General features: G+C 38.6%; 1 protein-coding gene across 1 annotated transcript in view; it reads left to right on the top strand.

Moving 5' to 3' along the window:
- SPECC1L (sperm antigen with calponin homology and coiled-coil domains 1 like) overlaps positions 1-26,430 on the top strand; it is a 58,573-nt gene that overhangs the window by 8,832 nt on the left and 23,311 nt on the right. Inside the window, exons 2-10 of the mRNA XM_054996216.1 lie at positions 2,690-2,879; positions 8,069-8,222; positions 9,570-11,203; positions 12,330-12,537; positions 18,424-18,497; positions 19,570-19,745; positions 21,154-21,317; positions 22,018-22,109; positions 22,823-22,913. Coding sequence (XP_054852191.1) covers positions 2,727-2,879; positions 8,069-8,222; positions 9,570-11,203; positions 12,330-12,537; positions 18,424-18,497; positions 19,570-19,745; positions 21,154-21,317; positions 22,018-22,109; positions 22,823-22,913 — 2,746 coding nt within the window. The 5' untranslated portion in view covers positions 2,690-2,726. The remainder of the gene's footprint in view (positions 1-2,689; positions 2,880-8,068; positions 8,223-9,569; positions 11,204-12,329; positions 12,538-18,423; positions 18,498-19,569; positions 19,746-21,153; positions 21,318-22,017; positions 22,110-22,822; positions 22,914-26,430) is intronic.

Raw genomic sequence — 26,430 nt, 5'->3', positions numbered from 1 at the left:
TCTGTCTTGAAGTGAAAGTTCTAATCAATCTCTAGATTTAGGAAGAATTAGAAAACTCTTTCTCCCAAATAAGATTCAGTATTGTAGAAAATGCCACTAAACTGACATAGTCATTACCCCTCCAGCATGACACAGCAGCATCCTATACGAGGATACACGAATCATGCTGTCTTGGGTGTTGAGGGGAAATGGCTTCTGACAGCCCTGAGATGTATAAAAATATGTGTTCTTTGACTATGTTTGTATTGTACCAAGAGGTTCTATGGCAGGGAGCTTATGGCATTTGCTGAACATGATCCTTCTTTTGCATAAAAATTTTAGCACGTACAAATTTTTGTGTGAACAATACTGAAGTGAAGTGCACCCCAGACTAATACTGTACTTCATGTTTTGATTTTGTACAAATTCAGCATTGTATTATGTTTACGGTGGTTGGGCAATTTTCAGTTCATTTCCTTTTTGTTTTACTAGGCTATTTTTATATATGAACTGCTTTTTTCAAGTATTAAAAATACTTTATTCCAGTGTGGTAGCTATGTTAGATATAACAAAAACTTAAAAAGGAATTTTGTGGCACATGAATGACCAGTAAGACTTAATGCAGCGTAAGCTTTCTTGGATTGCAGTCTCCTTAAATCCGATGCATGACACGTTGTCCTCCTATGGCAGACATTCATAAAATTTCCAATCTTTTTGAGTATAGAGAGAAAAAATGTGAATGATGATGCCAGATAACTATCAAATAAATGGTGCAGTGTGCTATTTCTTTGCAAACATATATAATGAAATGTATATAACCTCTGCAGTAACAGATAATACAATCTTCCTCACTTTCCTAAGCTGATCTAATACCTGTACTGGGTGACAATATATTCGTCTTGATTATTTGCTGATGTTCAGATAAACAAAAATGTGTCCTAGGAGAGTGAAGTATTCTTCCACTGTTTACTGAACATTGCCATTCTTATTATCAGATTTGTGTGTGTTTATTCATTTGTATAGATCATTGGTTCTCAAACTTTTTGAAGAGGTACCCTCTTACAAACTTACATCAACCTTTTGGATCCACTTTACCTTTATATGAACTGCATATGAAGCAAGTTCACAGAAGGGGGGGAGTGCTACCTTTTCCTACCAGTGCATGGTTTCTGAAAAGCTGCTCCTGGGTTGAGGGAGAGGGACCTTTGGGAACAACATGGAATGTGGCATGCAGGGTTGCTGCCATAAAGCAGAATCAGCAGAAATGGTTCTACACTTTTTGAGCAAATTGCTCTGCAACTTCTGTAACAGGTGGGGAATTTCTGCTGATTTCCCTTTCTGGCTGCAGTTCCACATGCCACATTGAATCTCTAAGCCCTGTAAGCAACTGTAGTGGGAAGGCAGTCCCTGAAAGCCATGATGTATGTGTGGTCTTTTGAATTCTTGCTGTATTCTTCTTATTGGGAATGGACCAACTTTTTACAAAGGTACTAAGTTTTTCTTCAAATAATAATGGTAAACAGTATCCATGCTAGCCCATTGTTTACTTCATTGAAAAGAAAGCCCTGTTTTCCTAGGAACCCTACACCATTAGGTTCCACTAGCAGTGTTGGGTATATGAAGTGACCTGGTACCTCCACACCATTCCTTGTAGGAGTGAGCCAAGCCCCAGTTCTGCTATGAGTACTACTGCAGAGGCTAAGCTATGACATAGGCAGTAAATGTAGGCTACAACCATTTCTTCCCACACCTCTGGGGCTTGGCTGGGCCAGAGGACTTGTCCAAGCTGAGCCTTTGCCCTCCTCTCACAGTGGATATGTGACATTCTGATGGAATGAGCAGATCTGCCACTGGGGCAAAGAATAGGAGGAAGACTGAATGCAAAAACTATCTGTTTTCCTTTTCTTACCTCTGGGAGGCAGCGGGCTCAGAAGCCAACAAAAGAGGTTCTGCTGTCTCCTTACAACCCACTAAAACTAAACCTTTAGTCTCTAAGGTGGCACAGGGCTTCTAAATATGTTACTTTTTGATAATTTTACGCAGCCTTAGTTTAGAAATTCTCTACCCTTAAGAAAAGTGAGTAATGATCCTCATTTTTGTCCTTCCATATCCAGTACTGTAGATACATAATTAGGTTTCATAATCCTCTTCTAACTTTGGTTTGTCCTGTTCATATTTTACCCTAGTGAATAAATGCCTCATTGGAAAAAATGATCACTGCTTATCTTGAACTAATTACATATTTACATTAAATAATTGCAAATGCAGTTGGGAAATGATATAAGCATAGGTGTGAAAACTTGGCCCCAGATTACAAAGGAAAGTGTTTGCCTTGCCAAGGGCAATGGCAGAATCCTAGCCTTCTTGTAATGATTTAACTGTTAAACTTTCTCACAGACTCTTAACCAAATGGCCTGAGCAAGAAACAGTTTAAGAAGCATGAAACACGGTCTTGGAAATACATGACCCAAAAGTTGGGCAAGAGAAAAACTAGGCATGCTTTTCCAGTGCCCACAAACAGGCTGCAAGCCCATGATTGTGATATGGTCTATTTATATCAGAAATGAAATGTTGTTTATTGAGCTTGTACGCAAAGGATGGAATTGTGGGAGATTTGTGGTATGGAGCTTACATTGTAGGTTCCAAGGATACTGTGCTGTAGAAATGTCAAGTGTTATTTGTAATATTTGGTTCATTTTTTTCATTCCAGACTGATTTGTAAATGCCTAGCAAGCAGGTAGCCAAGAATGAAGAAAGCAAGCCGGACTGTTGGTTCAGCGGCCAGAGTCCCAGGGATAAGTAAAATACAGACAGTAGAAAAAGTTAAACCAGAAAACGGTTCTGCAGTATCTGTAGTAGCAAAGCTTTCAAAAACTGGGACAGCAGCACCATTATTGAAGGTAATTTTTTTTCTATAATTAGATTTTAAATTGTACACCTGTTGGATAAATTAGAGCATAGCGATGGGGGAAAAAAAACAGGCATAGGATCTAAATGTTGTAACACATATATGTGCTAAAGTCAAAAATACAGCCATTATGCATTAATCGTTTTTGTATGTTTTACGATAGGATGTCATGCTGCAAGTATTCCCCTGTAATGGTGGCCTTCATTCTGTACAGACCTTTCATTACATATTAGTACATTTGTAAGGCAACCAACCTCCACTCTTACATCATAACAACTATCTCTGACTTTAAAAACTGAAGGGATGGGGTCAAAACCAGAACCTACACTGTTACCTAAGGCATGTGAATGCAGATTGACGAAGAATTTAATCATTATTAGTTAAGTCGTTTTTTGAGTTATTTGTAATGCTTGAGCTGTTACATTGCTAGTGCTGTGCTTTCTCCACTTTGTGTGAAAAGTAGAAATATGCCTACTCTGTCAATAAAATCATGTAAGATTCTTTATCCACCTCTTGTAAAATATCACCTCCATTTTGCATCTTATCAAGTACAAGTTGTCATGTGATAGGTAAAAGTTTATTTCTTAGTGTTTCTATTTAACTGCATTGTGGGAGGAGAGGGCTTAGGACATGGTGCCTTGTTTCTGCAGACATTGGAGGCATGATTACATAACATACTGATACATGGTGGAGTATTTGCATATTGGTGCAAAGATAATATTCAGCTGTCTACTGCAAAGGTGTAGTGTAGATGTGAGTTGATATTGTAAAATTAGTAACCCTTCACATAGGAGCTGACTAGGATGTTTGTAATGCTTATTTAATAGTTTCCAGCTGTCTTGCTAACATAAGAAGGGTTATGATGCATCCTTAAGGCGGTTTGGCCAGCTTCAGGTATACATTGTCTTGTTTTTTTCTTTTGTACCTGGATGGCAGGCAGCATCAGGTACCCATCAGTCAATTTTGACAGTCTGGATATTTTCCTCTTAAAAAGAAGCAGTTGAGATGGTTTCATTGGTGGGGTCTGAGCTTGGTTTTAATCTATATTGGAAGGTGACTCATCTTAGTCCTCTCTCATAATGCTAGCTGTGGAATGGCAAACTCATGAAGCTTACATAGGTATTCCCTTGCAGGAGGGATATTTGTAAGTCATGCTAACAATGGTTTGATTCTTTGTCATGTTTACTGCTTTAATAGGGGCTCTTTGTAGTTTAGTTCTTGCATATTGCTATTTTTCAAAAATACTGGAGATAAGTTTTAATGAACTTGAGTGTCATTTGAGAAACTGATATTTATTCATATTTCTGTAACATGTGGATGAACTTTGATACCTAGTCTAGCAATTAGGTTTAGTTCATACCATGGCTGTAGTAATGATGGGGAAATGGCAAGAAGTCTCTATCCTCCCCTCATGTGCCTTGCTCAGGTTAAAGATTTCTTGGATTAGAACTAACAATTCGTTGTGACATCTGAATTAGGCATTTTAATAAATTGTGGCTTGTTTCTTGTCTACAAACCAAAATTCTAAATCAGGATTAATTCATGATTTATAGTCCTGGTTTGTAGGTAAGAAACAATCTGTAGTTTGTTAAAGTGCCGGTTCTGACATCACAATAAATTGATGTTATTTCTGAACTATAGTCAGTGCAGTATAATGGTTAGAGTGTCATACAGGTGAGGACACCTTGGTTCAAATCCTAGCTTGCCCCTTATTTGTCTCCCCGTGACTTGACTACAGTGGTCCAAGCAATGGTCACCTCTAGGTTGGATTACTGTAACGCGCTCTACGCTGGGCTTCCCATGGGCCTGATCCGGCGGTTACAGCTGGTACAGAATGCAGCAGCGCGGGTCATTGCTGGAGCACCGGTGTGGGAGCATATTACACCGGTGCTACGCCAGCTGCATTGGCTGCCAGTGGAGTACCGAATGAGGTTCAAGGTTTTGGTGTTAACCTACAAAGCCCTACGTGGACTGGGACCGACGTATCTGAGGGACCGTCTCTCACCATATGAGCCCCGGAGGACTCTCCGCTCTGGTGGAAAACATCTTTTAAGTGTCCCTGGCCCTAGGGAGGCCTGCCTGGCGTCGACCAGGGCCAGGGCCTTTTCGGTCCTGGGCCCAACCTGGTGGAATGCTCTGTCTTGCAAGACAAGGGCCCAGCAAGATTTGCTTGCATTTCGCCGGGCCTGTAAGACAGAGCTATTCCGCCAGGCATATGGCTGATGCCGGGCAGTGCCCCCCCCCCGTGAAGGGGGGGTTAAACCATCGCCCCTATGCGAACACAGAGGCATGTACGAACCACTATGCAGCATGAACTGTAATATTAAATGTTTTTAAATGTATTATTTAATGTTTTTAAATGTTTTAATGGTGTTTGTATTTGTTATCCGCCCTGAGCCTGCGAAAGTGGGGAGGGCGGAATATAAATATAATAAATTAAAAATGAATTAAATTATATTACTGTGAAGTTCACCTTGGGCCTGTTACTCCATCACAGTTTAATCTACCTCACAGGCTGGGGGCAGGGCTGTCTACACTACCATGAGTGCCTTGGAGGAAGGACAAGATTAAACTGTAATAAGAATAAATGGTGCACAAGAGAGAGGGAGTGCATGAGCATGAGAACTGCTGATTTGTTCATGACATCTGAATGCAGCCAGAAAGGCCTGAGATGAAACACAGGAAACTGAGAGGCCAAACGAAACAGATGCAAAAGCAGTTTTCACTTACTGGTTCTACTTCTTATATAAACTTTCAGCCAATTCTGCCTGCCCTGTCGTAAGCTCTTCTTGTTTTCTGTAATATGCTGGTGTTCACTTCAGTCTGGAGAAACCTGTTTGACTGGATGTGGAAGTAGTAATCTGGATTAGAAGCGTTCTGTGCAAGATAGAAAATAAATAGTTGCTTTCTTTAGGACAGGATTTGAGTTCATAGATGTTTTTGCTTCTCATCTTTGAATTTAGAAAGAAACTATGTTCCACACCTAAGATATGCCTTACTGTGTCTCTCTACTTATTACTATCTGCTTCGCAAAAGTTACTTTCTTTGGTTCCTGAGAACTGATTCCCTGCTGTTAGGAGTAGGGGGGTGGAGGCAGTTCAGAAGGCAGAGTGTGTATATACAGTGAGAGAGAGAGAGGTTCTTGAGCTCTTTCAATAGATTTAGCATTTGAAACTCCAACCTGAAGCATGACTAATGTTAATTAAATGCTTTCAGTGTAGATTTTTCCAGGCTGAATCATACTACAGTTTTTACAACTTGACCTATTTGGCTCAGTAATGCAGTTATTACCTACATAGTACATCTATAATTAACCTGCTTAGCATATTCTACATATTAGGTGTGGTAGCAATGCAGACAATTGGCAGAAATATTTAACTAGCTTGGATTTGCTAGCACAAACTGTCAATTTTACTAGACAAGCCACAATCAGAAATCATCAAAGTATGTGTAGTTTACTTTATGTAGACTTTATGAACCATTCGTTTTTAGTAGATATCATGCATCCTTTCCTCAATAGACAAGAAGTGAGACGTTTTCAGCTGTCTGACTCTGTAATGCAATTAAAAAACAAACAAGACTTTTAAAAATCTTTCCGTACAGATAAAGGGCTACACTAGTAAAGATGGCATTGCACAATTACAGTAGAAAGAAAAAAGTGTGTTTCTGATGGAATGAGTTAAAAGCCTCCATATTTTTATTGGCACAGTGTCTGTCAATTAGCACTTTTTACACAGTTTTAAAAAGCTTATTATGGCACTTTAAAACAGAATACGACACACGTTACAAACAAAGCATGGCTGAAATGCCATCAGTAAATCACTGCTAAAAATTCTAGAACAAAACCCCCATGTAATTCAGAATAAATTAAACATTAGGTCTAACTAAAAATATGTTGCAGTGAATGGTAAGGTAGAGTTAAGTTTGTTCCATAAAGTTAGGGTTACCACAGAAAAGGCCCTCCTGAAATCTTGGCCTGCCTCCTATCTCTTTAGGGTGGGATCCTGATCTCCATTTTTCAAGGAACAGGTAGGCTAACTTAAGTTAGATGTTCCCTGAAGAATATTTGATGATAAGCTCTTTGGTATACCCAGAAACAAGATGCCAGAGTTTCAAACATATGGCTGACTATGGTCATATCTCCCAAACCCTGGCAAGAGGTGCTGCATTCTGTTCTCATTGAAACTTTCACAAACTCATTAAGGGAAGCTCTCGCTCTTCCTACTCATCAAAAAGATCCCAAGAATATTGCAATATTCATTATTTGGTGTTACAAATTAATGGAAAATGACTGCTTGGTCCCTATTAGGGGTGTACACTGCAAAATTTATCATTCTAACTCTGTACTGGAAAGTTGGGAAGGGCATGCTTATAATTTCCATTAAATATCGAGAGTATTGTTATTGTTCCAGAAAGTTTTGCTGGGGGAAAAAAATCAATTCTAATACATATCAGAACAGTGCTCCCATATAGTGAATATGATATATCATGTTGTTTCTGGATTTTCAAAAGGAAAACAAAAATTGTTGTAGTATCCCCCCCCCCTCCTGCATGGAGGGAGAGGAAGTGCATGCTGAGCGCTCATATTGTTCATGGCACCATTAGACTTTTAAACTTTGAAGGCCTCTGTGTCAATGGGCAGTATACCTCCAACTCTAGAGGCCAGGTCTATCACTCATCTATCACTCACAATCAGTCTTTACTGTCTTCGTATACTAACTCATACGAAGAAGTTTTTTCAGGAATCACTTGTGTTGGGAATGGGATACATCCAGCAACAAAAGCAATGATTCTATAATCACAAAACCAGTGCTGTCACAAATTCTTTGGTTTGCATTTGGATTTTGCCAGGCTATATGGGGGTTGGGAGCTGTGACTGAAGCTGACTCAGAACTCTTTTTGTATAGAAGTAACATCCTGCTAGCTTCAAATTAAATATGGTGTATTTTTTTAACAATGCAATTAAAGGTATTGTTAATGTAAATAAATCTCTGTATACCCTTCCTGTTTTTTACTTTTAAAAAAATGTCTTTAGTATCATGTATAAATTGTTAATGAACTATAGCTTTTTAATAACTGGCCATTTGTGAGATATCAATTTATTTGGTTACTAGAGATTTAGACATTTTTTAGTTTCTTCTTTTTTAACTTTCTGTCAAATAACATTATCTTCTTGTCCAGACAAAGAGCAACGATGATCTTTTAGCTGGGATGGCTGGTGGGGTTACTATGAGCAACGGTGTGAAGGGAAAGAAGAGTACTTGCACTTCCTCAGCACCTCCCACTACAGGGACCATGATGAACAACTTGGAGAGCAAACCCAAACCCATTACAGGTAAAGGAAAAATGGTCTTGAATATATTCTTTTTTGATGTTTCAGCAATAAAGGCATTGCTCATCATTTGTGCTGCTTAGTGTATAAAAGATTGGAAACCTAAGATCACAATGCTAATCTATATTTGTGGGCTGTAGCTGTGAGGGAAAGGTAGATGAACCAGCTTGAGTTGTTCCTTGTGTGCCCGTCCATTCTCTTCTGGCCAAGAGTTCAAAGCTGTTCCATTTCCTTGAACCTTTTGTTATGATTTTCATGCTGAAGAGTTAAAAGTCTCACAAAACTTTTCTGAATGAAAGGGTTTTGGGGCTGCTTTTTGAAAAATCTCAAGGTTCGGATGCATTATCCTGGGCACTACTGAAAAAACGTTGCGATATACCTCTGTTGTCTTTACTTCTTTGAGTACCTTTAGTGGGACCTCTTAAACAGATCTGTAGTGATAGGTAGGGGTTATGCTAAACTTTCTAAGTGCCACTAAAACAACGATACATTTTTAATGCAAAATACAATTCAAAAGTATTATCCTATGTAGGGCCGCTACAGAATTGATGTTGGTATATGCCCCTGTTATCCTTATTTCCTTTAAGACATTTAAATTAAAATTTTCCATACACAGTGATGGTCCATATATAGTGTTAATCAGAGTCAGTTAACTTGAGAAAGCCTAGTCTATATAATCCTTCCAGTCATGGGTTGGTGTTTTGATAGCTTGATTTGGAGGATTGTACACAAGCCTCTCCCTCTCCATTTCTGTTTGGTGCTAACCATAACTGATATGATTGACACCCAAACCAAGAAACCGCTTAGGACTTGCTCTCTGAACTAGAATAAAAAGCTCATTTTAAATGATAGATTCTTATTCTAGCTATACTTTGTCAAGGTGAATATTATGGCAAAATGATGCTTATTTCTAAAGAAAAAACTAAGATGGGTAGAAGCAACATGTGAACCTGTATCAAACCTCAGTTTTCTAGACCATGGTTGAAACTGAACAATACCTGGTAGGTTGCATAATTTTACTCTTCCACCATTTAAAGACCTGTTTTGTATTTCTTAATAGTGCTTTCTTAATAGTTGTTTTTAAGGTGGAATAGTATGTTTTTAGAACTGGAAGAAATGCAAAGTTGTATGCTTATGTACTCAGATGAGATTTAAAAATTCCCCTTGCTTCAAAAATACAATTCTTAAGTTCCATTTTCGTAAGATGTGTGTGTGTACCATACTCTCAGTAACTCATTTCAAACTATATGGATTAGAATGTATAGCATAATTCTGGAAACCACATTGCTTATTGCAGAATCATATAATTACATGCCAGTTTAATTGTTTTCTAACGTTTTAAAAACACAGGTACAAGTTCTATAGCTAAACGTAACACTTCATCTGGAAATAAGGAATCTAGCTCTTCTCGGGAAAGAATTCGTGACCGTTCTCGGCTGACCCAAAACAAAAAACTGCCCTTAACAGGACAGACAAGCAACGATACAATCCTTGCAAAGCGCTCTCGTAGCCGTACTAACCCAGACTCTGATGTTCGAATGAGCAAGTCTAAATCAGACAATCAAATCAGTGACAAAGCTGTTCTAGAAGCAAAAGTTAAAGATCTTTTGACTTTAGCCAAAACAAAAGATGTCGAGATCTTGCACCTGAGGAGTGAGCTCAGAGAAATGCGCTCTCAGCTAGGCCTTAATGAAGATCATTATGAGGGAGATGAAAAATGTGAAGAAAAAGAACCCATTGTTGTCCACCAGCCAACTGATGTAGAATCCACGTTACTGCAGTTGCAAGAACAAAACTCTGCCATCCGGGAAGAACTCAACCAGCTGAAAAATGAGAATCGAATGTTGAAGGATAGGTTAAATGCTTTAGGGTTTTCTCTGGAGCAAAGGCTGGATAACACTGAGAAACTATTTAGCTACCAGTCCTTGAGCCCTGAAATCGCAGCTGGAAACCACAGTGATGGTGGGGGCACACTTACTTCCTCAGTGGAAGGTTCTGCCCCTGGTTCAGTAGAAGATCTTTTGAGTCAGGATGAGAATACATTAATGGACAATCAACATAGTAACTCCATGGATAATTTGGACAGTGAGTGCAGTGAAGTTTATCAGCCGCTCACTTCAAGTGATGATGCCTTAGATGCTCCGTCATCATCGGAGTCCGAGGGTGTGCCAAGTATAGAAAGATCAAGGAAAGGGAGCAGTGGCAATGCCAGTGAAGTATCTGTGGCTTGTTTGACGGAACGGATACATCAGATGGAAGAGAACCAGCATAGCACAGCTGAAGAACTTCAAGCAACTCTTCAGGAACTTGCAGACTTGCAACAAATTACTCAAGAATTGAACAGTGAGAATGAAAGGCTTGGAGAAGAAAAGGTTATTCTTATGGAATCCTTGTGCCAGCAGAGTGACAAGTTAGAACACTTCAGTCGACAGATGGAATATTTCCGATCACTTTTAGATGAGCATCATATTTCTTACGTTATTGATGAAGACATGAAAAGTGGGCGATATATGGAACTAGAGCAACGTTACATGGACCTTGCAGAGAATGCACGGTTTGAAAGAGAGCAGCTCCTTGGTGTCCAGCAACATCTGAGCAACACTCTGAAAATGGCAGAACAAGATAACAAGGAAGCCCAGGAGATGATAGGGGCACTGAAGGAACGGAATCACCATATGGAACGAATTATTGAGTCAGAACAGAAGAGCAAGAACACTCTAGCAGCCACCTTGGATGAGTACAAAGCCACAGTAGCTAGTGATCAGATTGAGATGAACAGGCTGAAAGCTCAGTTGGAGCATGAAAAACAGAAGGTAGCTGAACTATATTCCATACACAACTCTGGTGACAAATCGGATATACAAGATTTACTAGAAAGTGTCAGGCTTGACAAGGAAAAAGCAGAGACATTAGCCAGTAGCCTGCAAGAGGAGCTCGCTCATACACGCAATGATGCCAATCGCCTGCAAGACACTATTGCAAAGGTAATTTTTTAAAAATGTAATTAAACAAAAGGAAATTCTTTCCACATGACTTCTGCAACCTTTTGTGGGGGAGGCAGTGAAAGGAAAAGGGATACAAGCAACTGACTTAGAACTTTGCTTGACTATGTTGATTATGTAGTTGCTTTTATGAGGATAGTTTCTAGTTAAATATTACAATTTTTTTCTCTCTTAGGCAATGATAATATTACAATCTTCACTGTAGAATAGGCACAAAGTATTGGCTTTATCTTTAATTCTTTTTTTTTCTCCTTCATAGCTATTATTCAGTCTGTCACCAGTGGACATTACTTCTCTTTCTACAACCTGACAAAAATATGACTCTTTATCTCCCAGTGAAAACTCTGATCATATCTTGCCTTGATTGTGGCAACTTTCTCCCCTCTGATCTTCCATTGTCATATTTTGATTCCCTCACTTCCATATAGCACTCTGCTCCCAAAATCATTCTCCTCTCTCAATCCCTCTGACAATGTGATACCATTCTTTACATTCCTTACTGATTTTCTGTCAGCTCTTCACCCTTACCGTGGCCTTGGTAAGCTAGAAAACATACCTATACATGACTCATGACCTTCACTCTACTTCCTTCAGCTATCCAAAGGTCTCCTACCTCAAATGACGCCACTCCTTATACCTAAACTGCCTCCAAATTTGTGAATTTGTGTGAATTTCCTTCTCATTTTGAGATCCCTCTTTAAAAGCCACATCTTATAAAGCCTTAGGTTTTGTTTTGGTAGAGAATGTGGTTTGTGTAGTTGTAATGAGCACATGTTCTTCCACACTAATGATTTCCTCTTTTTTGTTGGCCATAGGTAAGCTCCATAGGGCAGTGTCATCAATTCTGTCATCATTTTAAACCTTTTTTTAGTGAATCTCTTTGATTTTTATTTATATACCATTGTCAAACACAGTTCCGAAAGGACTAAAAATCATTGTAAAAATTACTTCATATAATGGAACTGTTCATTAATTCAACTGCTGTGATTCTTTGTGTGATAGTTTACAGCTATATTTTGGTATTGCAAACTAGATTTTTATGGAATGTAAAGGAACATTTGGAAGTGCTGCTTATAGAAGTAATGTTATAATTGTTTTTAAAAAATAGATAGAAGATGAATATAGAGCTTTCCAAGAAGAAGCTAAGAAGCAAATTCAGGATCTGAATATGACTTTAGAAAAACTTCGGGCAGAGCTGGAAGAAAAAGAAACAGAAAGGAGTGACATGAAGGAAACCATATTTGAATTGGAAGATGAAGTAGAGCAGCATCGAGCTGTAAAACTCCACGACAATCTCATTATATCAGACTTGGAGAGTAAGTAGTGCATCTTTCTTATGGAGGGCTGCTACACTTACTCTTCTATGTTGCTGTGGGTTCCCATACTAAAAAAATAGTCTCTGTATAGTGGAGAAAATTCTTATGTGCTAATGGTAAATATAGTTTTATATCCATGTCATTAACATATATTTATATCAAAAATTTGTAGCCTACTTTCATCTTACGTGCTGGCCTTTCAAAATGGTTTGTGGTTACCTCTAGATACATCCTTTGAGGCAATAGAGGGGGTTGCTTCTTGGCATCCTCTTCCACTCTCTGGGAGAAACCCTGACTTCATGGTCAGTATGAAGTTAGGAATACCGAAGAGGGCCAGAAGACATTCAAAGTGTCATTGAAAGAAATACAACAAAACATGGTATAGAGCACCTTGGAAGGTCAATGCAGTAGCATTGATAGCAGCAAAGAAACAATTCTTCGCTACTGTTTGGGCCAGCTTAATTGTATCTGCAACCTGGGTGCCAGTTTGGGAACAGATTATATAGGTAAGGTGTCTTAAGCTGATGAAGTCTTATAGAGACTCAGTGAGATAGCTGGATTTCTTTTTGAAGAGGACTTGAGGTCACTGAAAAAAGCTGTCATTTGTCCTCTTTGTCATTTGTCTCTCTTGATAAAAGGGTTGCAGCTGATTACAAGATGGTCTCAAATATTTTTCTTAGGGAGTATAATTGTGAGTGTTGTGGCAAAGCATCTTCAGTGCTTTTTGAATGACTTATCTGACCTTGATGTGGTTCAGTCTGGTTTTAGACCTGACTATCAGACAGATGCTGCTTTGGTTGCTCTGCAATCTCCATTTGCATCCTAAAAGGCATGCTTCTTTTTTAATTATGTTAGATCTCTCATCAGCCCTTATCACAGCTGACCATTCAGCTTTACTGAGACTCCTGAAAGTTGGAATGTGGATTAGCGGAACACATTAGACTGGTTTAAGTCCTTTCAGATTGTTTTTAGAGGGTTATAGATCCAGAGGAGTTAGCCGTGTTAGTCTGCAATAGCAAAATAGCAGAGAGTCCAGTAGCAACTTTAAGACTAACCAACTTTATTGTAGCATAAGCTTTCAAGAGCCACAGCTCTCTTCATCAGCTGCATCTGACAAAGAGAGCTGTGGCTCTCGAAAGCTCATGCTACAATAAAGTTGGTTAGTCTTAAAGGTGCTACTGGACTCTCTGCTATTTTTTAGAGGGTTGCAGTGGTAGACTTGGAATCAGCAACCTGGGATTCATCCTGTGGTGTTCTGCAGGGTTCTGTCCTGTTGCCTGTGCTCTTTAATATGTACGTGACACATTTAAATGAAATCATCCATAGCTTTGAAGCTGGGTGTCATCAGTTTGCTGATGACACCTGGCTAGCTAGGTATATGTCGTCAGTTTGCTGATGACATCTAGCTAAGTGTCCAGAAGTAGTTATCTCTGTTCTAGGCTAGTGTCTATCTACTGTATTCATGGCTGAGAGAGAAAAAGCTGACAGTGAATCTAGACAACAACAGTGATGGTTGTTGGAAAAGCTGATGTATTAGATGGTGATATGTTGTTCACCCTTGACAGGATAAGTTCGTCTGTCAGAATTAGTTAAGAGTTTAGGGGCTTTGCTACAATTGGCTCTTCTGGCAGAAAATGTCTTTCCAAACATCATTTAGCAAAGACAGTAGTATTTTTATTAGACTAACTGATCTGCCCATGCTGATGCACACTACAGTAACTTCTGTCATGTCATGTCATATGTAGCGCTGCCCTTGAAGATTCAGAAACTTTAGCTGGTGTAAAACGCAGCATCTTGTTTGTTATCAGGAGCAAGCCCTGATGCATATATTACACCTATTTAGAGATGGTTGCATTGGGTTGCCTGTCTATTCAGAATGCTGGTTCTTATCTATAAAGTCGTTAGGATCTAGAACAGATTCCTATTGTGAATCCATGTGGCAGCTCTGCTCCTCTAATGAACATCTGCTCAGTTCTTTCATGCCATCCTGTTAGAATGGCCACTGCCCAGTCTCAGGCTTTTTTAGGTGTCCTTGGTATTGTGGAATGGTCTTATTGATGGCATCTTGTATCCAGTAATGTGTCAATTCCACTGAGTTTTCCCATGTTCCTCTGCAGTCCTCCAGCCCCTTCTGACTCCTAAAAGAATCATTCCTGGGGTTGTGGAATTTGTGTGGAAGAATATCGGTGTGTGTGTTGGAGGACTGCTGTGAGGAGGTGGAAGGGAGTGAAATTGCCCCTTCTCAAGATGCTGTGTTTTACACCAGCTAAAGTTTCTGAATCTTCAAGGGCAGCGCTACACATGACATGTGTATGCTCTTGAACCAGAGCTGTGCTGGTTCAAGAGGGAAGAAAGGCAACTTCTACCCCTTTTCATCCTCCATAATGCACCTCCCAAACCTTTATAGCTATTCTTCCACATGAGTTCCACAGTCCTAGCAATGGTCTTTCCAGGGTCAGAAAGGATGCGGGAGTAGGGACAGGAAGATCATCACTCCATAGATGCATCATCGGATACAAGGTGGTATTAGGAAAGTACTCATTCTTTCAGTCTTTTGGAAGCTCTGTTAGGCTGAATGATTCAGGTAGATGTTGCAACTAGGTGAGGATTATGGGAGCTATTGTGGTAGGGTATTTACTAATTATCTTGGTTAATATACTTTTTAAAAAAATTGAAAATGACCTGTTTTTTAAAAATGTAACTGTAAGCTGACATGAGTCACTAGAGAAGGCTGGGTGAAAAATATTGAAAATAACATCAGATGCTGATATTTAAGCAAAATGCCAAAAATATTAAACGGGAGCATGAAATCCAGTTTGTAATTATATTCTTCCTCCCCCAATCTCTTTTCTGTGCATATTTGAGGAACTTAAGTATGCTTCCCTTTCCAGATTTTCTGAACTCTGATTGTAATATTTTGTTTCGTGTGTATATGCACAGGGCCAGATTATGCAGTTAATTTCCAGGTTTTATATAGGATATCCATGATGGTACTCAGACCTATAGAAATTATTTTTATGTACATATTCTCTATTCAGACATTACACTCACATGTAATGGATTACATCCACAGGGTGGGAAGGCACAGTATCTCCTCCCCCTGTGCTTTAGGAGCAGTTTGGGGAAACTGTAATCTGAATCATCTTTTTTTAAAAAAAAAAAAAAAAGCTCACTAGATGGCAGAGTTGGGTTTTAAAGGTGGGCATTTGTATACTAGGAAGCTTAAACTTCTAAACTATCATCATGGCAATCTTAAACACGTCCCCTCCACCATCTGTCAAGCAAACCTTAAATAAGTGCTTTTTGTCATTATGAATAGGTGTTCGATCTTTTAAATCTACAATATACTTGCATAAATATTAGGTCTGTGTCATTTATGTAGTATTATTAGCCATGCAGATTATTAATTACAATTTTGTACAAACTGTTTTATATGTGCAATAAAATATGTACACACTGAGAACTTAATGAAAAATGTAACCTTGAGCATTATTCCTTTCAGATTTAATTTTTTTCAGCTCCAGCTACCTAGTGAGCCAGTTTTTAGAAATAATTAAGAAATAGCAAAACTGAGGTTGTTCCTGGCATATTTTGCAGTTCATTCTTGGGCCATGTTCTGAAAGAAAATCTAAACCAACTTTCTCAAAAAGATGTAGATTATAGAAGTTATGGATTATAAAGATCATTAGAATAGCCTGCAATTAATGCTGATCAAATGCAGCTTTTTTTTAAAGAAGCACTGCCAGCACATTCATAATACGTTTCACAACCATTACTGATATATTATGACCTTGAACTAAACTGCATAATTTATCATGACAAGTTTCTGGTACAGGATGCATATTTGGTTGGAGAAATCATTTGCCCAAAAATAGTGATGGGTAGAATTTTTGAAAAATGTAGTCTGGACAAATTTAAAAGGCCCAGAAGCAAGTGTGGGAAGGGGGACTTATTTGGAAATCCCACTCCCTCTAGGATCCTCTGCTCTCAGGGACTAGAACAATCTCATTTCTCTTCCTGCTCCCAACTTTTAAATGACACTCATCTGCTCTCAACTATCTGTCCCTCATTGGAGCATATTTGGTCTTCATGCCATTTTGGAAGATTTTCTTCTTTTTTCACCCCATAATTCATTTAGTAAGTCATATTTCTTCATATATCTAGGAACCTTCCCAAGTATGTTCATGGCCCAGTTTGTCTAGGATGTTCTGTTTTTACTACTCTCATCAGCCTAATGGGGGCCAGCCCATTCACTATTAGATACAGTGTCATGTTGGGAGCCTGCAAGGATTGGGGGTGTATGGGTTTGAGATTCTCTTCATCCAGGATTCAGTACGTTCTTGGATGTGTTCTCCCTCTCCGCAATTTTTAACTGACACGCAGCTGTTCCAAACTTTGAATCTCTTCTGGAGCATATTTTGCTGTCACCAGGCCATATTTTTCTGCACACTTAGGTAGTGTGCAGAGTATGTAGGATTCTGTGTGTGAATCGCCTGTTGGCCTCAGTTGTGGCTTATGTCTGTACAGGGGCCCGCCAATTTCGTTTTAGATAAAGTAATGGTTACTCTGTTGCCCAACCAGCATCCAGTCATTCTGTGATGTAGTAGCAGAACGAGGCCCTTTCCAGTGGCCCAGCTGTTACCTTCTCCTTCAACAACTAGACACTTCGCAGAAGATAGTACAAAAGCACTTTCTCGTACCAAGGAATCGGCTTGCTGTCTGTGATACTTCCTTGTTTGGGTTTTTCTTTTGAAAAAGAAATGCAGGATGTACATTTATTTTTCTGCTAGTGTTTGCCACATAAGAGGCATAAATAAATAACCCCCCTTTTCTTTATTCCCTTTTTGTTTTAATAAAATAATATATATTTAAAAAATAAACAAACCATGTTTTTCTTCAAACAGTGAACAGAGAGAAAACCCACGTTACATTCATTTGGTGTTGCAGGTGAAAAAATTGCTGTGGCATCTTTCATGTGATGATTTTATTCCTTGTATTTGAAAAAGACCTGAAGTCACTGTGGGACAGCCTCAGCTGAACAATATTTTTTCATTTACATAATTTGCTTATGTTTAAAAATGTAAGTGCTGTAGGGACTAGAGTGAAAATACTTGATTTTTATTAAATTTATCAGTGAAAGAGAATTATTAGCACATTTCTTGGGGACAGGAGAGAGAATTGAAAAACCTTTTAGGGATACTAAATCAGTTTAAGGATAGGATAATCCTCTCCTGTTTGAATGGCTTCTTTGTTGATATTGCCTCCCCATATACAAATCTTGCTTGGGCTTGATATTTTTATGTAGCAGTTTGTCTTTGAGGGTTGTAATGGAGGGGAAGCAAGTCCTTTTGTTGAATGTGGTATTTTATTTATTTATTTATGTCATTTATAGTCTGCCTTTCTCATTGAGACTCAAGGCGGATTACACATTGTGAGAATAGTACGGTCAATTTCAAGGATATTTCCATAAATAATGCCATGGGGTAAATAAGCACAATTTACAAAGACATAGCATTAGTAAGAATCCTTACAGAGTTGAAGAAATGTTGAAACAGAACATAAGCAATTCTAGGGCTGACATTAGACCACATGAAGCACAAGTAGCTCATAGGAGCACATATTTAAGACAACAGGTAGTACGAAAGGCAACATAGTGGTGAAGTCTATGGTTCTCAGCTCATTAACGAAGCATCTGAGAGCCCCTTTCTACAGTACAAAAGCCTTTTTGAACAATCTGGTTTTGCATCATTTAAGCTTTAGAAGATTGTTTATTAAGAACTTCTTAAAGTACTGCCTTATTAATACCTCTCTTTTAAAGTGCTTCCAGTTACTGTGTTTGTATTTTAGTGATTGTGGACTTGTGTGAAAATGACTTTATTTTTCCAGATACTGTAAAAAAGCTTCAAGACCAAAAGCATGACATGGAAAGGGAGATCAAAACTCTGCATAGGCGGCTCAGGGTAGGTAACCCAGTTTCATATGCATTGTTTGAGCTGGGAGAGGGGCAATAGTCGTAATAGATAGCATGTCAGTGATAATAAATGGCTCGGGAGACATATGTGGCTCTTTGACATACCACCTTCTAGGCACTGTTCCCCAGTGTGGCACCTACTCCATGTTGCAAGAAAGTAAGTAAGGCTATTGCCCTGTAGGGCTTGTGGTTCCCACCTTGAAACAGCAACTGGAGGATGGGTAAACTGCAAATCTTCCAGATCCTTAAGCATCATACTGGGGATGTTAGTAAAGGGCCCATCATCTCCAATAACCCCTCACCTCTGTAGCCTCTGTTCTCTCAACCTGTTACTTGGATGGCAGCAGGAAAGAAAGCATGCTGCCCAGATAGAAAAGAGATTACCACCATAATGACAGCCACTGAGGAAAAGAGTAAGCTGGCCACAGCAGGGTGACCACCATGCTCTCTCCTCCAGGTGCCTGGGCAGATTTGCTCTTTCACATTAAGATAGTTTCAGGTGGGTAGCTGTGTTGGCCTGTAGTAGAAGAGCAAAATTCAGGTCCAGTAGAACCTTAAAAGACCAACTAGATTTCCAGGGTATGAGCTTCCAAGAGTCAGAGCTCTCAGGTCTTTGTGCTGCTGGACCTGAATCTTGCTCCTCACATAAGATGCTGTGCCTCATTCAGAGGAGAGAGCAAGAAAGCAGAGAGAAAAGCCCTCCTTCCTTTAACTCCAGATACACGAGGACAGGTTGAGGTTCAGCAGTGCTGGGGAGAGACAACCCTAAATGCTCAGAATGAATCTAGTAATTTAAAAAGGTTATAATTATATGTTTAATATTAATAGTTATATCTTACATTATTGTATTTGTTTGATGCACAAGGCATACAGTAGTTATGTCATTCTTTTCCGTGATGGTGGTTGCGAATGTGGCTCTTTGAATCGTGGAGTGAATACTGCTGGTATAAGTAGTATAAGCATGAGAGTGTGGTATGTAAGTGCCTTTGGACATAATGCACCTCACTGCTTCTAATTAACATTCTTTTTAAAATTTATGTTTACATTCTCTGTACTTTCAGGAGGAGTCTGCTGAATGGCGGCAGTTCCAAGCTGATCTACAGACTGCTGTGGTCATAGCAAATGATATAAAGTCTGAGGCTCAGGAAGAAATCGGGGACCTAAAGCGTAGGCTGCATGAAACTCAAGAGAAGAATGAGAAGCTAACAAAAGAGTTGGAAGAAATAAAATCACGCAAGTATGTTGCTGAAAATTGGATTGCTTGCTTATCTTTTTCCAAGATTAACTTCTTAAAACTTGGAAGGCTATTCATCAAGAAACTAAGAGTTTATGAATTGTTTCGTACAGTAATAATATTTCTGATTTCTAAAGTACCTATAAAAATGCATGAGCTTCTGTGTAGCAATAGAACATAGAATAAAAGACAATAGAGCTCTGCCCTCATACTTATTGTATAAAAGCTCGTAGGAGAAGATTTGGAACAAGAGGCAGGTCTGTGAACATTTGATTTTCCATGCACATACCTTAATGCTTGCACATGCACACCCATTTCAAAAGGCTTTTCGAGCAGGCTGGAGTGACTCCAGTATGGTTACACAGTGCAGCTGAGCCAAACTGGATATAGTGTCCTCTTTAAGACTGCTTTTTCCCTAAGAGCTTTGGAAAAGCTGGGAGAACATAAGTGACTGCATTGTCCCCTGTGGTACTGTTCTCTGTAGGAATCCATCGTTTTATGCCCCTCTGATGTTTCTGGAGTGAGCAGAGAAATACTGCTGCATCTGAATTTTTTTTATGGGTGGAATGTAACAAAGAAACACCCCCACCCCCCATCTTAATGTTTTCTCTAGTTGAATTATTGTATGGTGTTCAAGGTCTTCATTTCATGTAGAGACCCATGTGACTCTAGTTAAATTACTTAATGTCTCACATGGTGGAGTGGAGGCTGGGATCTTTATTTAATACATGATCTCAGTGTTTCATAGCATTAATCCCATCCCACTCCCTAAAGATACCACTGGCTCAAGTTTTTTTTTCTTTTTGCCCTAAGTGAACATAACGACATACAGTCCACTTCTTGCTTTCATTAAATTGATGTGTGTTATGGTTATTCTGACCCATGTCAAAGTCTACCCTGGCAATGCTATCCAAGGGACAAAATTTGTGGGCTACTCCCCATTAATATATCCCCCCACACAGACACACAATGAAATTTAGCTAGAGAATCTTGATCTACAACCTTTGACTACCTGGGAAGGCTGTTTTATGTTCATATCTAAGCATTTGCAGAGTGCAAATTAAACATTTCCTTTCCAAATATATAAAATTGTCTTATGAATATTCACAGGTGTCCTATGAATATCCAGTAATGTGGCATCTAATTTGGGTTAGACAATGAGGAATTTTGTCTGCAACCACTTAACAGTTTAGTACAATATGTGTCATCCTGCCCCCCTAAAAACCACGATAAGTCTCCTTTTTGAAAACTACATTTTCAATTTCCAGCTTGCTCTAGATTTAAACTTGAAACATGACGTGAGTTTCTGAATGTATCACTCTCTTTTGTCACAGAATCAAGATCCAGGTTACCTCAGCCAATTAAGAATAATTTTCTAAACAGTTAAAGATGATCTTATTCTGATTTTCAGGCAGGAGGAAGAGCGTGGTCGTGTTTACAACTACATGAATGCTGTTGAAAGGGACTTAGCTGCTCTGAGGCAAGGAATGGGGTTGAGTCGCAGGTCATCCACTTCTTCAGAACCAACACCCACTGTAAAAACGCTCATCAAATCCTTTGATAGTGCCTCTCAAGGTAATGTTTTGTTCAGTTGTAGCCACACAATAAGTCCATTACTGTTGTTACTTACAGTGCAATCCTTTGCAAAGTTCTTCCATTTGAAAGTCAATTGAAATGAAAGGGGTTAGATTGGAGTAATTTTGCTTGGGAGTGCACTGTAACTAAGCAGAGATGCACTCTTCTCTTGAAGACAATGGTCTTAATTTAAGAGTAACTCTATATAACTTTATTTAGGATGACACTGAATGATAAGATTTCTGACACTGTACTGAAATTAATATTTGTTGGAATTTGGGAAGTTCGTAGGCATTCCCATTCAAATATTCTGAGCCTTGTTTATCTAAGAAATCTTGTCTGAGGCCACAATTGTAGCTTTTTTGTGGGTTAAGGTGCCTTGTTTTGTTTCTAGCTTTTAACACAATGCTGATGTAAAACCTGTTTGAATATTATAAAAGGGATTGACTATCAAAAAGGCACATTACATCTTTTACTAAGAAAATGCCTGTTTAGGTGAATTGAGTGGCTTGCTTGCATTCTCTTAAGTGGTTTCTAGTCATGTCATTTGATCCTGGATTGACCTTACACGAGGATAGCTCTGAATTCTAAGACGTGGACACAATGTGACTGTGCTGTAGTTTTTACAGATAAAGAACGCGTAACAGGTTTTACGCTAATTTTTTGAGATAAACATGCAAGTTTAACTTTGTTTTGATAGTTCCTAGTCCTGCTGCAACTACAATTCCTCGTACCCCGCTGAGCCCAAGTCCTCTGAAGACCCCTCCTGCAGCTGCAGTATCTCCAATGCAGGTAGGTTGGTGTGGGGCATGGCTTGAAGAAATTCTGGAAATTAGCATATTTATCACAGACGCAAGAAAGAATGTTTGTGGGGAAAAGTGTGCATTATTAGTCTTATTTATTATTCTGTTCATCATGTTCCCTTTCTCCAAAGAACTCAGTGGTGTACATGGGTTTCCCCATGTTTGGGTTAAGCAGTGAAAATGACTGGCCTGAGGTGACCCAGTGGACTTCTTGTCTCAGTAAGAATTTGCATCCATGTCTCACTGATCCAAGTTCTGCTCCCTACCCCTGTACTACACTGGCCCATCTGATGTTTATACCACATTTATGTTCTTTAGATGCCATACTTGCGTCACCTGTTCAGATATTCAGCTGTGGTTGTGATGATGATGATGATGATGTAGTTGAAAACTAATTAAAATGCTCACTCATGATCTATAAATGTATTTTTTTTTTGTTGACTGTCGTTGTGTATTTGGTTAGACCTCAAAATAAATGTCATGAAGGACCAGTCTTAATAGTTCTTGTAAAATCTGGGTAAGATCCTGTGTAGGGGGGTTGGCTAGGAAACTACACTACTACCCTGAGACATCAGAGGAAGAATGGGATCAAAAAGCATAGATAGATTCTAACATTCAGTATGTAAACTTGTTCTGCAGTTTATTAAAACAGAGTTTAACAAGATAATTTCTGTCTCTCAGAAATAATTGTGTTTCTTTCAGAGACATTCCATAAGTGGACCAATATCTGCTTCTAAACCCCTCTCAACTCTGTCAGACAAAAGACCAAGTTATGCAGAAATCCCTGTCCAAGGTATGTTTCCATTATTCCAGTAGTGGTCCTTCAGCCTCCTGCGATCAATGTGCAATGTATTTTACAGAATACAAGACAGGCCCTGCCCTGAGAAACCTACAATTTAATATTCCAGTCAAGGATGATAGCAACAGAAAAGGAAGACAGTGTTGATAAACAGGAAAAGAATGTATTCATTACGGTTGTACATTCTTACACTAACAGTGCAATCCTAAGCAGAGTTACTCCAGTCTAAACCCATTGAAATCAACGGGCTTAGACCAGAGTAACTCTGTTTAGGATTGTACTGTTAGTGTCAGTGAAGGGTAGGCTAAGGGGACTATTATACCCTAGTTGTACGCATGTATTCTAGTGAACTGTGTATGTATGAACTTTAATGTAGTTTTTTAACAGATTATATAACCACATAGATGTTCCTTTCATCTTTGACAATCAATTAAAAGTAGTGGACAGTAGTAAACATACGGTTGTTTGTTAGATTGGACCAATCATGATCTGATTGCTTAACTTTTCCTGTCACCTAATAATTTATACATTTTATCTTGTACCTGGACATGGCATCTCTTATTGGATAGGTAGAATGTTATATGATTGAAAATCTAACAATCTGTTAAATATAAAATCAATTTTATTTTTATACTGTTGTCACATCTGAAAAACCTTAGATTTCTTAGTAGATAGCACATGCTAATTAGTATAAAAGGTGCCACCCAGATACGGAGTTAGGATTTTGCTGAGAGAAATCTCATGAAGATCTAGGTGAGAAAATTATATTTGTATGTGTGCTTATTGAAAATTCAATGCATTTCAGAGTAGATCTTACTTTAATTCTGTTTTAGATTTATTTGAGAGATGTTAAGAGTTAACATTTGTTGCATGTACTTGTTCAATACGCATAGGTTTTATTTTAATTATCCTTTATTTTTATATCTTGCTTTATTTTAAAAGTTAGCGTTTATTTCAATAAAGAATAAACATTAAACTAAGAGGAGTCCTGTGTGCCTTGACGGGAAGAGTTAAAACAAGGAGAACCCATATAAATTATTTGTATTAAGTAACAGGCTGTTCAAAGAGAGATCTTTGTTTTTAGGTCTCACTATCTAAAGCATCCACAGCAATTCAGAGTTGGGATATAAATCTCAGCCTTAATGAGATACATAATCCATTGCAAGACTGTATCAAAGGTGGCAAGGAGATCCATCTTTACTCTATCAGTCTCAGTATATTACTGTTGTGGTCTGTTAACCTTTATAAAAATTATGTAAAATTCTGTAACACAGCAATATAAATAATGCATTGCATGTTAGCCAGTTCTGTCCTCATTAGGTTGAAATCCTTAATCTCATGCTGTATTGTAATATACTGTATTGTGACTAAGGGATGTAATTATCATTTGTCTGTTCTGAAGAAAATTATGGAAGAATATAACATTTATATTCTAATATACAAAAGGTAAGACATTGGTGACGACTCACTTTTTATCCTCGCACAGGCACACTCGCATGCCCCTCTGTGGGAATAAAAGGTGAGTCGTCAGCAACATGGCTTGCCAAGGAGGCCTCAAGGTGGCTGCAGTGGCAGGAAGGCCCAGCACAGTGGCACAGCTGCTGCAGGGCCTTGAGAGAGCCACACCACCACCCCCGTCCCTACTTACCTGGCTGGCAGGGGAAAAGGTGGGGTAATGTGCCTCCCAGGCAGGTGGGTAAATAGCAGACAGGAAGTAGGAGGTGATAAATGCTTAATACACAGAATCAGTCAACTCTTTTCTTTCAGATGTTGTTTGAATTTGAATAAAACCTGAAAATTATGGGCTAGGGTCCAAAGAGCAACTTAACATTCACTCAAGGGCTCCTGTTCCTCCAGAAGAATTTCTGACTAACATTTTCTTGGAGAAGTAGACCACCTCAGTGCCATTCCACAAACTGCTTTTGAAAGTCACTTTGTAGCAATGAGGGTGGTGGCGGCACTGTACCCAACACACAGTCCAAAGTTCCTTTGTATAAACACATGAAACTGCTTCATATTGATTCAATATCAATATGATTCAGGCCCTTTGTCCATCAAAGTCAGTATTGTCTACTTAGACTGGCATTGGCTTTCCGTGGTTTCTGGGGAGATCGTTCACATTAATTACTACTTGAACCTTAATGGGAAGTGGTAGGGATTGAACTTGGGACTTTCTCTATGCCAAGCAGATGATCTGCCTCTGGTGTGTGGAGCACTAGCCATGGTTTTTTCCCTTGCATTGCTGTTAGTGCAATATTTTAACAATTTATTTAATAAGATACAATTTTTTTTAAAGTCATGGCAGCTAAGTGGATTCATATCCGACGTTCATTTCTCCATTTCTCTTTTCTAGTACTTTTCACGTTGTTTTGCTTGAAAAATTTCCTTGCAAAGTGCCATTCCTGTAAGGATGAGTGGCTCTTGTGAGTTGGGTGTAGTTCTGTGATTTATGTCTGTTTGAAGGCCTTAAAAATAGACATTTCTTAAGAATAGTTTTAACATGATCAAGCACCAAGCTTGCTTTTCTGCCCAGAACAATATCAGTTACACACCTATAATGTAAAGTATTTTTGGCTTTACAACAGTCTTTTGTGTTGGACTTTCTTTGTGAGTACCATTGGGATTGTTTAATATACAGATTTATATTCATATATGAATAAGAACTTGCATACTTTGGATCTGCTTTGTGTTTTGCCTGTATTGATCTATTCAGACAGAAAACTTTCGCAGCATTAACAGGCAGTGCATATGTGTACAGATCTCCTTCCGTGTCTAACTATATCTGTAAAAGTGCTCTTGAATAGAAGAGATGCTGATGATGGAATTGGGCCAACATATTAATGATAATTGATCACAAAATGAATGTTTTCAAGGGGTAGAGTTGAAAGTAATGACACTAAAAAAGACAAAAATAGGGGAGAACTTAACTCAAACAAGAATTAAGAACCAAAAAGGTTAACGAAATCTCAATAACAGGGCCAAATATTAAAATTACTAAATGCAGAACATAAATATGTATCAGTATACAACAAAATGCATGTATTTATTACAGGATAATATAAAAACTGTTACAGGCCCCAAATATAGCCTCAGTTCAGATTAAAATCTGAAAAATCTGAAAATTCAAACCAGAACTTTATGTGACCCTGACCAAACACATTTCGGCCATGTGGCCTTCTTCAGTGGTCAAGCACAACTCCAGACAATACAATAATAATTAATAAATTTAATCAATGTAGGATCAAGTTGGAATGTATGTTCCAATTAATATCAATAACTCAAGGCAGAGATGTGTTTAAAAAGCTTTATTTGAAATCACCTTCTGAATCTGCCCTAGTTAGGTACATGTGTCTTGGGTGGTAATTCAGTTGTACCTATTTTGGTCCTGGAAGAATCAATAAGTGCAGTCTGGAGTCATGTAGTAGTGTGTAGTCTACATGTACCTTATTCTATTGATTTTATTTATTAATTACTGTATTGTCTGGGGTAATTCGAATTTCTTTAACCTTCT

Source organism: Eublepharis macularius, chromosome 13 (assembly GCF_028583425.1).
Source record: "Eublepharis macularius isolate TG4126 chromosome 13, MPM_Emac_v1.0, whole genome shotgun sequence".
Taxonomy (NCBI): Eukaryota; Metazoa; Chordata; class Lepidosauria; order Squamata; family Eublepharidae; genus Eublepharis; species Eublepharis macularius.
The sequence above is the reverse complement of the archived record's forward strand: the minus strand, read 5'-3'. Positions and strand labels throughout refer to the sequence as shown.